General features: G+C 44.8%; 3 protein-coding genes across 4 annotated transcripts in view; 2 read left to right on the top strand and 1 right to left on the bottom strand.

The window, feature by feature from the left end:
- The window catches only part of PIH1D3 (PIH1 domain containing 3), an 11,275-nt gene extending 10,431 nt beyond the window's left edge, over nt 1–844 (bottom strand). Inside the window, exons 1-2 of the mRNA XM_009275357.2 lie at nt 837–844; nt 25–242 (exon numbers count right to left, since the gene is read on the bottom strand). Of these exons, the coding sequence (XP_009273632.2) occupies nt 25–242; nt 837–844 (226 nt within the window). The remainder of the gene's footprint in view (nt 1–24; nt 243–836) is intronic.
- A 170-nt stretch (nt 845–1,014) lies between these two features.
- NUP62CL (nucleoporin 62 C-terminal like) lies at nt 1,015–11,819 on the top strand. Of its 2 annotated transcripts, XM_019471037.1 has the most exons (12): nt 1,015–1,477; nt 2,359–2,439; nt 2,842–2,970; nt 4,385–4,480; nt 5,641–5,749; nt 5,901–6,045; nt 6,453–6,502; nt 6,626–6,760; nt 7,461–7,572; nt 8,455–8,521; nt 8,907–8,924; nt 11,182–11,819. In XM_019471037.1, the coding sequence occupies exons 1-12, from the start codon at nt 1,015–1,017 to the stop codon at nt 11,271–11,273; spliced, it is 1,497 nt and encodes a 498-aa protein (XP_019326582.1). In that variant the 3' UTR covers nt 11,274–11,819. The 2 variants fall into 2 exon arrangements, with proteins under 2 accessions (XP_019326582.1, XP_019326583.1); XM_019471038.1 differs by lacking the exon at nt 8,907–8,924.
- A 1,913-nt stretch (nt 11,820–13,732) lies between these two features.
- RBM41 (RNA binding motif protein 41) overlaps nt 13,733–14,993 on the top strand; it is a 9,020-nt gene continuing 7,759 nt past the window's right edge. The window contains exon 1 of the mRNA XM_009275394.1: nt 13,733–13,803. Within this exon, the coding sequence (XP_009273669.1) occupies nt 13,733–13,803 (71 nt within the window). The remainder of the gene's footprint in view (nt 13,804–14,993) is intronic.

Below are 14,993 nucleotides of genomic sequence, written 5' to 3'. Positions count from 1 at the left end.
GCGGCGGCTTCACTTTCGGCACGCCGAAGACGGCCGCCACGACGGCCACGACCGGCTTCTCCTTCTCCACGCCTGCCGCCTCGGGGGGCTTCAGCTTCGGGAGCGCGGCCCAGACGCCTGCCAGCAGCCAGCCCGCCGGGCTCTTCTCCTTCAGCACGCCGGGCACTGCCGCGCAGCCTGCCAGCTTCAGCTTCGGGACGCCGGCCACGGCCACCGCGGCTCCGGCAGCAAACGTGTTCCCGCTGGGGTGAGAGGCCCGGGGGTCGGCCGGTCGCGGGGTGGGGCTGTTGGCTTTGCTGGGCGGCCCTGGCCACTGGGGAGCGTGAATGGATGAGGTCCTCCTCGTTGCTTTGGAAGTGCTTTGCAAGTAGTTCTCGAGGGAGCAAACCTGCTGCTCTTGTGCCTTAGAATTCCCGCTGCACTGTGGCACATTCGGGAAAGCGGTCGGTGAGACCTGTTATTTGTCAATGCTGGCTTTTTCAGATGGGTATTAAGAATAAGCTGTTCCACACTTCAGTCTGTAATTGGGGTATTGATGCTTGCGTGAAGAAATTACAAAACTTTGCGTCCGAGCATGAAACGTCTTGTTTTTTCTGATCCGAAACTGGAGCGCTCAGAATGTTTCTTCAGCCAAGTGGGACCGTTTTGTCCTTAGGAAAGGCTGTAAGCTTTGAGGTGGTTCTTCAGAACTGCTCTTGTTGAAGCTTGCCAGATGGGAGCAGTGGGAAGGGAGCTCAAATGGGGACTAGCAGCAAAAGTTAGTTGAAAAAAATAGTCTTATGTAGAGGAAGTGAAAAGGGTGCTCGGGAGCTGAGAGAATAAGCAACTTTGCTTACGCTGCCATAAATGTCTTCTGGTGCCTGGATGGGTGGAGGTAATTAAGGGGGAGTCAGTATAAAGAGACTTGACAGAGGATTGCAGGTGACAGGAGTTGCGATACAGTCTTTGTCAAAATTGAAGCATAAAGCTGGACAAGTGCGCGTCTTTTTGAAAGGTGGCTTCTGCTGTCAGCAAATGGTCTGTAAGAAGGCCGACTCAGTACTTGACTGGCTGCACGTCTCAAACAGATGGGCTTCTTTTCTTTTCTTCTCCAGGACAAACGCACCAAAATTAAACTTTGGAGGCAGCGCTGCAACTCAAGCTACTGGAATCACAGGGGGCTTTGGATTTGGTAGCTCTGTACCGACCAGCGTGCCCTCAAGTCAAGCAGCTGCCCCTTCTGGCTTTGTGTTTGGATCTGCTGGCACCACCACCACCACCACCGCTCAGTCTGGGACAACTGGAACGTTTACTTTCTCCAGTGGTACCACAACTCAGGCCGGAACGCCCAGCTTCAACATTGGCACTGCAGCTCCACAGGCAGCGCCCACCGGGTTGACCTTTGGAACAGCACCTGCAGCTGCTGCCACCACTGCTGCCACCTTAGGAGCTGCAACCCAGTCGACAACCCCCTTCTGCCTTGGGGGGCAGTCTGCCGGTGAGCGCCTGGGCTTGACATGGCAGCTGTAGTCAGGTAGCCTGTCAGCAGGGAGGGCAACTGGGGATGGTGTGGAGGTTCTGCAGCCTCCTGCTTCTGCTGGTGTGAAATGAAGCAAGTGGCTGGAATCAGTGGTTTTTCTGATATGCTTGCCCGGGGTCTTCAGCGATGAGTAACAAGTGCTATTTAGCCTTCGGCACACTGTTTTCATGGGAAGTAGATGTCTCCAACCTCAAGCGTTATTGAACTTGTATTGATCACTTGTTTTCCTGAGGCCGGCAGGTAATACAGACAGAAAACCCCATCCATTAGGATCCCTGCAGGTGTGCTGAATCCATTTGTTTCTTCACCTTACAGTAACTGGCAGAGTTTGAATATGTGTTTAAATGAGCTAGTGAGTTTGTCTCTTGTCTAGGCCAGTCTGGCCAAGCAAAGCATGTATTTGGGGAACTTTCTCAGGACAGCACCTTGGTCTGGCTGATTTCTGTGATAAACCACTGTTCACCTTCCCAGAAGCAGGAACCTGCCCACTCCTGCAGAGTCTGGTAAAAGTTCAGTTTGCAGCTTTTGATTTACTTGTTGGTGACAGTGCAGGCCTCGGAGGGAAGGTCATCAGCTCTGGGGTGAGGGTGATGTTCATCTGTGTTAGAATCGTTCTTGAAAGTCTTTGTAGGTAACGAGCTTGTTAGCCCTCGTTCATTTCCTGGATAACGCAGAGTATTTGTTACACTGAATATTAAGGTTTTTTCTTACACTCTTACTGCTTCTAACTTGACTATTACTGCGATCAGCAGAAACCACAATGTCTCTGTAGTAAAAGGTTCGCCTTTTACTTACGCTACTTGTTCCAGTTCTAAACTTTGGGTCATTGCCTTCAACAGCAGCCACTAGTGCACCCGCGGCAACGCTGACCACTAGTACCAGCCAGGGACCCACTCTGTCCTTTGGAACCAAACTTGGAGGTAGGAAGTGATTTTAGGAAATAATTACTCGAGACTTTGTGAATCTGCTGTCCTTCTGGGAATAGTTTTCTAAACTGGAGTCTGGAAATGGGCTAGAAGTGTTTGTTGCTGTGAATTTGCAATGGCATCAGTAATCCGTGGCAGTTCACGCAGCCATTGAACTCGGTATCCTGTACTTTTTATTGCGTCCCACATACCAAATTCTGTTCTGTACTTCTTGCTGGAGCATAGTGGGAGGGAGCCACAGGTTTAAAGGGTATTTTGGTAAAGAGATAGAGTTGAGGTAGAATAAGAGGGAAAACGTTTAAAATTTTTACACCCATAAAAAACTGGTGTAGATAGGCAAATTTGTATCCCGTTCTCAGCATGACTGTACAAGATCTATGCTTTTTCTGTTTGTAGTAACATCCACAGCTGCTACAACTGCCGCTACCACCACAACCTCCATTCTTGGTTCAGCGGGGCCTACGTTGTTTGCATCTATAGCGAGTTCTTCAGCACCGACGTCGTCTACCACCACGGGCCTCTCACGTAAGTCACAATGTACAGATTTTAACTGTTGGGGAAATAAATGAGCAGCATGGTTGGTGCTACCTGTCAGTAGTGGAGCTGCAGATGCTCGGGTAATACGGGAGCATTCAAAAGGCCAGCTCTTCTCGCTGTTTGCCACCCTCCCTCTTTGTGATTTCTGGCAAACTTTCTTCAGTGGTGAGGCACGGAGGGTTTTGTTCAAACCAAAACACGCTTTAGATTCAGAGTGGGCAAGCAGCACGTGGCAGTTGTAGCTGTATGTGAATTTTTTGTTTCTCTGTCTGGGTAGTATCGCCACAACTGAGCTTTCTAGTGATGTTTTAGCTGCTGTCTTCCAGACCCCAGTGCCTTGAGTCTGGTTACGTCTGCCTTTGACTCTTGCATTAGGTGTTCACGCTTCTTCAAGAACAGTGGCCTGTGACAGTGGAGATGCAGCGTGCTAAAAACAAGTATTCACACAGCTGTATGTTTGCAAGTTCCTCTGGTAATAACTGGCAAGTTTCCTCTTGCAAAGTTATTTTTATGGCAGGAAATAGTGTCTCTTTTCTGATAGCTTTAAGGCAGTAGCCCAGGTTTGAAGACAGTCCTAACAGCTTTCTTCCTCAGCCTGCAATGAGACATTAATGCTTCAGTTGCCTTTGATTATGGAGACTAGCTACAGTAAATGCCAATGTTTACCAGACTTAATACAACTATTCCACACGTAGTGCTGTCTTACACCTACTTCTGAAAATTTAGGCAGCTGCTCCCAAGGACCTTCACAAGTTTTAAAGCCACACTGATTACTTTTAACTAATCAGCTGCAATTTGTAGACGCCGTATATACCAGCCTAACAACTTGTATTTTTAGTAGCTCTACAATGCTTGCATTGCTACTGTAGTTCCAAAGCTGACCTTCATCTTGGTGTTTAAGAATGCTTTTAAGCTAATGGGCATTCTCTGTTTTCAGGATGCCTGAAACCTTGTTCTTAGATGATAATAGGTGGGTTGTTTACAGGCAACTGAGATGTGACCAGCGTGTTTCCTGTAGTATGTGCAGTTGTATTGCTTTAGCAAGTAGCCGCATGCAGAGATTACGTTTCCTGCCTGCCAGTGTCCAGCACCCTTTGCTTATGTTAGCATTTGATAGCAGTTAAATGTTAGATAATTGAAAATAGGTAAAGGGAAGTGACAGTAGCTTGGCACCCTGGGTTGATGAAGTTTCCTGGAAGAATCGCAGAGCATTCTGGCTATTTTATGGCTTCAGCCTGCCTTTTTTCACGTTGTGTCTGGATGATCCTTCACCTAAACAGTGATCCTGGTTAATACAAATAAAGACCAGATGGAGATGGGTGAGCAGGCAGGGTAGAGCTTTTCAGAGGGGCACTGTATTTAATGGGTTACGCAAACTCTTAATGTTGTCTTCTGTTTGCAGTTGGTGCCCCTTCCACTGGGACAGCCAGTCTTGGAACGCTTGGGTTTGGATTAAAAGTTCCTGGAACAACAGCGGCTGCGACAAGCACTGCCACTAGTAAGAACTAGATGCTGAAAGTAACTGCAGAGAAGGAAGCCTGACTTCAGCGCTCTGTAGTAGCGTAAAGGGCCACGCTGGCGTAGCAGCACAGCAGTTCTAATTTCTAATGCCCTCCCATAACTGAGAATAACACAGTATTTCTTTCTCTGATCCTCCTTTTCCATCTCCCCAAATGCACAGTTACTTATGACTTCTGAGAGCCTGTCCACAGCAAAGGGACTTTGGGTGAAGGAAGGCCCGTAGGCTTTGATGTTCTAGTCTGGAGCAAGTAAAGTAAATAGACGAGCTGCTCCTTCTCTAGCCTGCCTGTGTAGGTGCAGATTGCTCTAAGAGGTGAGGGAGAGGTGTCCTGATGGGGGAAGGGAGAGGCCAAAGACTTGCCGGGAGTGTTAGGGAGAGATGTTTTATGTTTCAGTTCTTCCCCGTTAATCTGTTTCTTCCTAATTGTGAGGTTCAAAGCGTTGGATTTCATTAACTTTTCTTCAAAAACAAAACAAAAAAGCAGAGATGAGTGCTGTGTTTAAGTGGCAACCGTCATGTGAAAACCTGCAGTGGAATTTGCTGCTGCACAGTGTTGGGATTCAGGACTGAACATCCTTTTCTGGATGCAGTTACTGGTCAGTTTTCAGTGTAATAACATGGATGCTGCTCAGCTCTCAAGGTCTTTCTAAAGCTTGTTTCTGGAGTGACTGTGAAGAATTTGAGCGCAGTGCCTAGAAGTGCCGCGTGACTGACTGACAGTTCCATCTGATAGATGCTCTTAGCTTTGTGAAAACATAGAAATCTCATGTTCTGCAAAGACGCAGGAGAGGAACTGGGTGTGCTGGTAGTTATTAGGCCTAATATTAAAACATGAGGAGATTGAGAGGGGTGTGGGCTAATGCTGTGTTTCTTTGAATAATGCCCAGGTTAAGTGCAGGCTGACAGTTCCTCTTCTTACTAGAACTACGAGTCAGGCATTTACAGTCCACTACTTTTGTGTCAAGGTGTGCTTCGTTCCCTTCTTGACAGACGTGGGATTTGCTTTTTGTTCCTTCAAAGGGACCTATTTGAGCTCATACAGCGCTGTGCTTAGAAGTGTATATTGGACCTGTTCTCGGTTTGTTAGATGGCAGATGTGTCCTCTTCTGTTGCTTGACTTGAACCTCTTCTTTCAGGCACTACTTCTGCTTCTGGCTTTGCTTTGAATCTTAAGCCATTAACTACGACCGGTGCCATTGGAGCTGGGACTTCTACAGCTGCCATAAGCACAACAACCACAACCAGGTGAGAAATTTGTTATAACCGACTATTTCCCGACTGGGGCAAGAGGCAGTATTAATGCTGGTATCTGGTGGAGGAAGGGGAAATGAGTGTTGTCATGTTTACATTTTGGTTTTTAATCTTGTGCTCTGTACTGTCTCGCACTTCCTCTCAGTGCACCTCCAGTGATGACGTATGCCCAGCTGGAGAGTTTGATAAACAAGTGGAGTCTGGAACTGGAAGACCAAGAGAAACACTTTCTCCATCAAGCTACACAAGTTAATGCCTGGGATCAGACGCTGATAGAGAATGGAGAGAAGGTAAGGTGACGTGCAATGTAACCTGGTTTTGCTTGCTTAGATCCTTAAAGGCTTTAAGTGTTACAGAGGCAGCAAGCCATCTAGTGGGACTTCCTAGTTGTAAAAAAGAGAGATGTGAATTACATCTGGATGCTTGTGAAAGACTCACTGTATGTCTGGTCTGGTCTGTAGGCATTGGAGCTTGGAAATCTGTTCTGTGAGTTTACACTATGATAACAAGTTATCTTAGGGTGGAGCTTTCAAAGCCAAACCTCCATTATTCAATTTTTGGTCTGTAAATCTTTATGTAACTGCTTCTTGTTTCTAGTAGACATTTGTATGGTGCGGGCTTTCTCAGTTCCACCACTCTTCTTTCATAAGTTGAGTTTTGAATTTTCGTAGTATAATTAAGTGTCTTCTGTTTCCAGATTACTTCATTACACAGAGAAGTAGAGAAAGTGAAGCTTGATCAGAAGAGGTACGAAACTATGAACACTTGAGATGATTTTGTTTCTTTTTTTGCGTCTTCTTGCGTTGTTCTATGGCAGATCTAGAATGCATATAACTTCTAAGTGGAGTAGTTAACACTTTCTCTTTTCAGACTGGATCAGGAACTGGACTTCATTCTGTCACAGCAGAAAGAGCTTGAAGACTTGTTGACCCCTCTGGAGGAGTCTGTGAAGGAGCAGAGCGGAACTATCTACTTGCAGCATGCAGATGAAGAACGGGAGAGGACGTAAGACAAAAATCTGCTTTGAACATGTGATGAGCAGACTAATGTGGTGATGATCAATCAGCAAGAAGTAGAGTTGGGATGCATGACAATATTGATCTATCAACGGCCTTTGTCAAACGTGTAATCCTGTTTTATGCATGGCAACTTAGATTTTACACGTTAGAAACAGGGGAATTGCAACTGGAAGCCCTTGAATCAGCATGAAAAGCTCTTTGGATGTTGGTCTAATCAGCTGTCTGGGAAAAGGTTACTGATTTTGGCATAATCTCTGAAAAATAATGGTTATTTAGTGACAGAAGTGATGAGAGCAGAATGCACTATGTGTGGCTCAAGCATCCTTGTAAGCCTTAAGTGTTGAATCGTAGCAAGGTAATTAAAAGAAGTGTTTGTCTGGTTCAAGAGATAGGAATCTTGAAGAATCTGGACTAGCTGGTTCCTTCAGTTCTGACAAAACCTTCCAAAAGCCCTCCATTGCTTGTCTGTCTCCCTGTATCTATCGAGAGAGAGAGAGGTTAGGGATTACTTCATCTGTGTGACAGAATGCCTCTCATGGTGCTGTTCCCACGTACCTGCCAGCCTTAGTTGAAAGGCATAGAAGCTGATTCTGATTGCCCAAAGTTGGTGTGACTGGGAGCAGGTCTTCTGCCCAGTCAGAAGTTCACTTTAAATATTCTGACCTTGGTTCCCGTGCATTTTGCAGCTATAAACTGGCTGAAAACATAGATGCTCAGTTGAAGCGTATGGCACAAGATCTGAAGGACATCACTGAGCATTTGAATACATCGAGAGGCCCAGCAGACACGAGTGACCCGGTAAATCCAAGCTTTACTTTTTTTGTATGTTGGTAAAGAGGCAAAGGATATTTAAACAGTTCTAACTCTTCATTTCTCCACTCGTGGATACTCTGGTGCTTGTAGTTTCAACCTTGGAAGGGTCTTTTGTTTCGTCCTTGGGTTGGTTCTCTTCTGGTAAGACTTGCATTATAACACAGCACAAGCCAGCCTGACTCACATACTTACTCTGCAGTTCTGATAATAGTTTTCAAAGTATCTCATTCTGGTAGGAACTCTGGTTATTTACTTGTTGTCTAATTTTTGCCTAGATTACAACTTGTTTCAGAGGTATTTCTTAACGTTGATCCAGCTACCTGCTCCACTGCTTGCATCTTTCTTGAGGCAAATCTAAATTTTGTTCAGCATGCCCTCCGTAACTGCTGATATTTTTTCCTTATACTACTTTTGTATCCTCATGAAAACAAGATCTGAATTACCAGCTCTTTCTGATATGTATTAAAATGATCTTGATATTCCTTGTGGCTTTTCCGAGAAGCTTTTTTTTCAGTAAAATTTCCCTTCAGTATTGCAGACTTTTTTCCCCATTCCTTTTTACTTTTGCCACCTCGGGCCTAAGGTGATTAATGTTGTGGTGGTTCCTAGGTCTGAATTGGAATAAGCCTAAGCCACAGGCATATACTCTAAACCAGTGTTTTCTTAATGGTAAAGAGAAGCAAAGCAACACAGCTGCTGCACAGACAGACTTCCCTGGGAAACTGGCTGTGCTAAGTTAGTGGAGCTGTACATATGAGAAATTTGATTGCATCATGTTCCAAAGGCAGGGACAGGCAGGCTGTCTTTTACTACTCTTTAGTTTCTATGTAGTGTAACAAATGACTTGCTCCTTCTCTTTCTGCTCAGCTTCAGCAGATCTGTAAAATTTTGAATGCGCACATGGATTCATTGCAGTGGATTGACCAGAACTCAGGTGAGTGTCATCTTGCAGCTTTTTGGGAAAGCATGCAGCATGTGTGCCAGTGTTTCTTGAACATAAATGAATTCCTGAAGATCCCTGAGGAATCTTCTGCTCCTCACCTTCAATGACACAGTCCCTTCTGTGCTTGAATTCTCCTGATGTGCATTAAAGGCCTCTGCTGAGAAGTAATTCCTGGCAACTGCTAGTGTTTTACAAAAAAGCACAAGCAGTGCAACGCATCAGTGCAAAGCAGAGGACTTGAAAACCTTATGCATTGTTCTGCGAAACTAAGGTTAAATATTTCAACTTCTAAAATGTTATGGGGTTTCCCTTTGGAATAGGACAATTGGTGAGGGGGGTGTGTGTGTGTTTAATGTTATCATCCTCTCCCCCGCAATGGGAAAGCCAAATCCAGGTAAGACTGAGCAGCATGCATTTATCTGCAGGCGTGGTAACTCTGGAGTAATAGTGTGGAACTTTCACGGTAGCAATAACTTGAGATGTAGTGCAGAGCAGAAGATGCACTCAATAGTGAAAACCTGATAGTGTAGTTACTGTTGTTTCTTGTCTTGGATTCACCCTTAACTAGTATACCATGATGCCATACTAAAACAGAAAAAAGGAACTTTTCTCACAGGGAGTGCCTCCTTGTGAGGGATTTGAGAATTTGACACGGTTTTGATTTTAACTGATGTTAGCAGCCACACAAGGGCATGGCAGAATAAAGCAGTGCTCCTCTCACCAGTACCAAATTGCACTGTCTGGCTGCAGTGCTGTGAAAGTGCTCACAGCTGGTGTACTTCTTGGGTGAAAGCAGGCATACTACTGTCCATGTTTAAATAGTATTATTGGCTTAGGTCAGGATTTAATTTGGCTTTTTCTTCCAGAACATGGATGCCAACTTCTGCATTCCAAACATGGCTTTATTGGGAAATCTGGTGCAGCTCCTGTGGCATCAGAATTCTGACTTTACAGAATGTGTGTGAAAATAGCAACCTGGTACCTTTAAATTTTCCTAGAAAGGAGACCCAGTTTTTCCTCTGTGATTCAGTACCGAAGAAATTGTCTTATCAGTTAATAACAATTCATTCTCTTTGCTGGGAAATGTACATCTAAAGAAACAGTTCATCTTCAGTTCACCTTCAAACAAGAAAGAAGCAATAAGCCTAAGAAATTGCAGTTTTTAAAAAAGGTTAATGTATTTCTTTGTTTCTGTGGGGTCCTTAGCAAGGAGAAGAATTCCTGTTACTGTGTGCACTGAAGTGGTACGGTGGAAAAACGATGCAATTTTGAAGTAAGCCTTCACACAGCCCTTGCAATTAGTAATTGAGTAGGCCTGGGAAGGACACATTCCTTAACATTCTTTTTGTATTAAAAAAGTACTAAACCTCCCCCCCCCAAACCAGAACTAGGGCATCTGTGCTGTAGGTAATGTTATCAGTTTTGCTTCCTGTGGAACACCTCCAGGACTGTTTCACAACAGCCAGTGATCTTTTCTAGGCATGCTCATACACAGTGGCTATTAACTTGTCTGACTTGTTAAACAATTATGTGCAACTGTGGCACTTTATTTGAATTACTATTAACCTACACTGCCACAATTAAATGGACTTGCTGAACATGGACGCAGGGCGGTGCGGCTTCCCCAAGTGAAAGGAGTGTTTGGACAAAGCCTTGTTCTGACCTTCTGCCGCCTCCTGAGAGAACCACAGGGTCTTCTCTTTCGTAGTTACCACTGAATTCCGAGTTGAGCGAGAGAGATCGGTGAGGCAGTGAAGCAGACTGCCGTTTTATGCCGTAATCATTTTTTGCATGGTGAATTTTTGAAAAGTGACAAACTGAAGTGTGCTGCTTAATATGTTACCGGAAGATTCTGGGTTTGGCATGCTGTACGAAATAAAACCTAACCTGGAATATGGAGGCTGACGTGATGCCGTAGCCCTGTTGAATAGCTTCTGATAAGCTCTCATGGAATGAAATCAGAAATGGCTTTAGCTTGTGCCAAGATTTTTTTGTATATTGCAATGCCTGCTGCATTTGAAGTTGATGATCAATCAGTGGCTTATGTGTTTCCAAATGGGTGATCTGCAAATAACAGATGATCTGTGTTGTGGCTGCAAGTGCTCTGCAGCTCTTCTGTGCGATTGCACTCTCTTTTCTGTATTTACAGTTAAAAGCTTGTTACGGCTGTGTGATATCCTGCAAGAAAATAGGTGTATACTTCTAACGGGTTGTGTGGTTCACCTGTAATTTGCATAACTCAAAGCTGGTTTAGCAGGTGGCGGGTAGGGGAAACTGGTTTATAGAGCAATTGCTTTTTCTCAAGCTGCAGACCAGCTTGCAGTTCCTGTTCAGGGAGGGTTTGCTCTGCTCTCTGATGCAGTGCCCTGACACTGCAATGAAGTGGCATGGCAAAAAGTGTCAACAACGTGTCCCAGGACTCTTCCGATTCTGCCTGCCAGTCCCTGAATGCCTCAGAGTACTTTTTAGACAATCTTCTCTGCCTCAGAGGGTTAGCAGTGCTTTGTGTTGGGTTTCCCTCCTTCTTTGTGCACTGTCAAATCTGAGTGACTGTCAAAATTAACATGTTTTTCTTTCTCCTTCTGCAGGCTAAACTGTGCAGGGTTGTGTTTTAGGGGGATTGTAAGATTAATCACTTGTTTCTCCCACAGCCGTGTTGCAGAGGAAGGTAGAAGAGGTGACAAAGGTTTGCGAGAGCCGCCGCAAGGAGCAAGAGCGCAGTTTTCGGATCACGTTTGATTGAATGACTCAAAGTTTAAAGGATTAATCTGAAGTCTCCACAGAAAACAGAGGTTGTTGGGGATGTAGGTCTCAAATTATGATCTGGGCTTGTTTCTTTTCTTGCAATAAAATTTGTTGTTTGTTCCAAAGGCAGTCTTTGCAGTGTCTGACTGGAATTCACCCACTCCAGTCTGAGAGACTGCATGAAGTTTGTGCAGAAAGTATGTGCTCTTCGTCTCTGTTCTTTATAACTGCATGCAGACTGGTGAGATATACAGTAAATGCTGCCCAGTACTTAAACGTAACTTGAATGTGTTCAATTGGGACTTCATAAGCTTTTATTCAGGTCTTTACAGAGATGGTTTAATGAAGAGCTGTCCTCAGAAGGAGCTGCAGCAGTCTGAGAGACTCAAATTCTTCACATTGCTAGCTGGAGTTTGTGTTTAAATTAGGTATGCTTCCACTTGTGAAAGTGGGCCTTGTTTTCTGTACTTTTGGCAATAAACTGCTTTTGTGCTGGTACCTGTAAGCAGAATTTCTATGCAATTAAAAATTATTAGATGTGCCAGTAGAAAAATGGTAATTGTGTGGTGATTTGGTGCAGTGTAGCTTGTTCAGTCGCAAGGGTGTGGGAATGAACATGGTCAACAAGTCTACTGCGAAGACTTTTAAGGAGACAGACTTGTATCACTACTTTTTGATAAAGTGTGATTATAATGCACATTCCAATGTATCTGTACTGATAGAGGGAAGTGAATGATGCCATATTTAGCAGAACTGCCCTCATACTAATTTCTCCACCCCTTTTATCCCAAATATTACTACCATTGCCACTACTAGTGCACAACTGCTGGGTCATCCAGCTGGCTCTTTGTCGAGGAGTGATTTGGAAGAGCACTGAGGCATTTGCCATTTTTGTCATCCAAGTCATAACATGACTTGTTGAAAATCCTAAGAGACATGGCAAAGTTTTGAGCCTTCACAGAGGCCTTCTACATTGTGATTGTTGCCACCTGTGGCCCCCGGGGATATTTCTCCTCAGCACACGTGTGCCTAGATAAAAGCAGTTGCATATTGCAAGAACAACATATATTTTCCAAAAGCTGTGATTTTCATCTAGTCCCGAGATGAATTATATAGAAGAACGGAAAGGTATTTCTCTCATTAATCATTCAAATCATTCACCTTAGAATGATTACCCAACCTTCCCTATTCTACAATCACCAACATATCTATGGTACTTCAAGGGTCAATTATCTCTACAGTTCTTCAATGCCTAACACAGATTTAGCACACTCAGTCGCCTCTGGATATTTTAGTCTTTACTCAGAAGTTGAGCAGCAACTTTTTTCCCTTCATATGAAGTATTTAGCTGTAATTACCTTCATCTCTGGTAGACTTCAGGGAAAAGTAGGGGGAACTCTAAAGTATCTAAAGCTCTTTCAACTATGTGTTCTTATTTCCTTCAGGCTGAAAACTTAAATCTCCCTCCCATTTTGTGGTCACAATCTCTCCTTGTTTTCCTGGGGCATTTTCCTTATTCTCTCCTTCAAGAGCTTGTTACCCTAAAAATAACTTCTAGCTGTTTCAGTCAGTCCAAAACCTTCTAAGGTTTTCATTCTCTTTTTACTCACTCTGGTAAAAGAGAGATCTGTTTCTCCTCAGATTACAAGGTTAGGCTATGGTACAACATGTAAAAGAAGCAGCATTTCTTATGAAAGACTCACCCCATGTTCATCATCATCATCATCTTCTTCTTCTTGAGCATCATGAAGCAGTTTGGCAAGGAACTGCAGAGAAGAGCCTGAGGAAACACTGTCCATATCAATACCCACTGCTCACCTATGCAGAAAAAAAAAAGGGACAGATGAAGATAGAACAAAATGTGTTCTATACTGTCTGTAAAGCACAATTTTCCTGCTGTGTGCTCTGGAAGGATAAAGTTTAGCCAAACTCTTACATGTGTGATGTCAAAACATATATAATGGAACATAATCAACCTTTCCTCTCTGTACTGAGATTATAGACTCTTTTGCCCCACAGGTATTAGTTGCAATCACAGCTCAAGCCTTACAGTGACTATCAGCTCTAACAGACCCCATGTCAACGTGGATTCGCAGCTACTGCAGCCGGGGCGAGGGCAGCAGGAGGCCTCAGCTCAGGCCTGGCACCGAGGGGGCAGGCAGAGGTCTTCACGCAGGCCCCTCTTCTGTGCGATTCCACGCTCTTTTCGGTATTTACAGTTAAAAGCTTGTTACGGCTGTGTGATATCCTGCAAGAAAATAGGTGTATACTTCTAACGGGTTGTGTGGTTCACCTGTAATTTGCATAACTCAAAGCTGGTTTAGCAGGTGGCGGGTAGGGGAAACTGGTTTATAGAGCAATTGCTTTTTCTCAAGCTGCAGACCAGCTTGCAGTTCCTGTTCAGGGAGGGTTTGCTCTGCTCTCTGATGCAGTGCCCTGACACTGCAATGAAGTGGCATGGCAAAAAGTGTCAACAACGTGTCCCAGGACTCTTCCGATTCTGCCTGCCAGTCCCTGAATGCCTCAGAGTACTTTTTAGACAATCTTCTCTGCCTCAGAGGGTTAGCAGTGCTTTGTGTTGGGTTTCCCTCCTTCTTTGTGCACTGTCAAATCTGAGTGACTGTCAAAATTAACATGTTTTTCTTTCTCCTTCTGCAGGCTAAACTGTGCAGGGTTGTGTTTTAGGGGGATTGTAAGATTAATCACTTGTTTCTCCCACAGCCGTGTTGCAGAGGAAGGTAGAAGAGGTGACAAAGGTTTGCGAGAGCCGCCGCAAGGAGCAAGAGCGCAGTTTTCGGATCACGTTTGATTGAATGACTCAAAGTTTAAAGGATTAATCTGAAGTCTCCACAGAAAACAGAGGTTGTTGGGGATGTAGGTCTCAAATTATGATCTGGGCTTGTTTCTTTTCTTGCAATAAAATTTGTTGTTTGTTCCAAAGGCAGTCTTTGCAGTGTCTGACTGGAATTCACCCACTCCAGTCTGAGAGACTGCATGAAGTTTGTGCAGAAAGTATGTGCTCTTCGTCTCTGTTCTTTATAACTGCATGCAGACTGGTGAGATATACAGTAAATGCTGCCCAGTACTTAAACGTAACTTGAATGTGTTCAATTGGGACTTCATAAGCTTTTATTCAGGTCTTTACAGAGATGGTTTAATGAAGAGCTGTCCTCAGAAGGAGCTGCAGCAGTCTGAGAGACTCAAATTCTTCACATTGCTAGCTGGAGTTTGTGTTTAAATTAGGTATGCTTCCACTTGTGAAAGTGGGCCTTGTTTTCTGTACTTTTGGCAATAAACTGCTTTTGTGCTGGTACCTGTAAGCAGAATTTCTGTGCAGTTAAAAATTATCTTACTCTTTAAAGGAGACCGAGGGGAGTCCCACAGATGCTATAGATGAGACTGTTGTTGAGGGACATGTGGGAGGCCCTTGCAGAGGGCTCCAGACACTTCACGGTGGGTTTTCATCTGGGAGCGGAGCCGTTCAGCTGCCTCAACGGCTGCTAGTAGTAACTGAATTTTAACTTTGAGGCTTGCAGTGAACTGGAAGACGGAAATGTCAGGCTAACCCCGGCGTTCGGCCGCGGTTTTCCCGCGGAGCAGCCCGTGGCTGCTGCCCGGCGGCGGGCCCGCTCGTCCCTTCAGCGCTACGCCTCGCAGCGGCCCCTGCGCCGCGGCCGGGCGGCGCTCGCGGGCGCTGCTGGGAGTTGGAGTCGCGGGC

Source organism: Aptenodytes forsteri, unplaced genomic scaffold (assembly GCF_000699145.1).
Source record: "Aptenodytes forsteri isolate BGI_AS27 unplaced genomic scaffold, ASM69914v1 Scaffold143, whole genome shotgun sequence".
NCBI classification, from domain to species: Eukaryota; Metazoa; Chordata; class Aves; order Sphenisciformes; family Spheniscidae; genus Aptenodytes; species Aptenodytes forsteri.
This window is presented reverse-complemented; position numbering and strand designations above follow the sequence as displayed.

What these genes read in the sequence shown, in the direction of transcription:
- NUP62CL (XM_019471037.1), top strand. Translation starts at nt 1,015, where the DNA reads ATGGTCTGTAAGAAGGCCGACTCAGTACTTGACTGGCTGCACGTCTCA. An exon ending in CCTTGGGGGGCAGTCTGCCG is followed by an intron (nt 1,478 to 2,358) that starts GTGAGCGCCTGG and finishes TGCCTTCAACAG; the next exon opens with CAGCCACTAGTGCACCCGCG. An exon ending in CAGCAGACACGAGTGACCCG is followed by an intron (nt 7,573 to 8,454) that starts GTAAATCCAAGC and finishes CTTTCTGCTCAG; the next exon opens with CTTCAGCAGATCTGTAAAAT.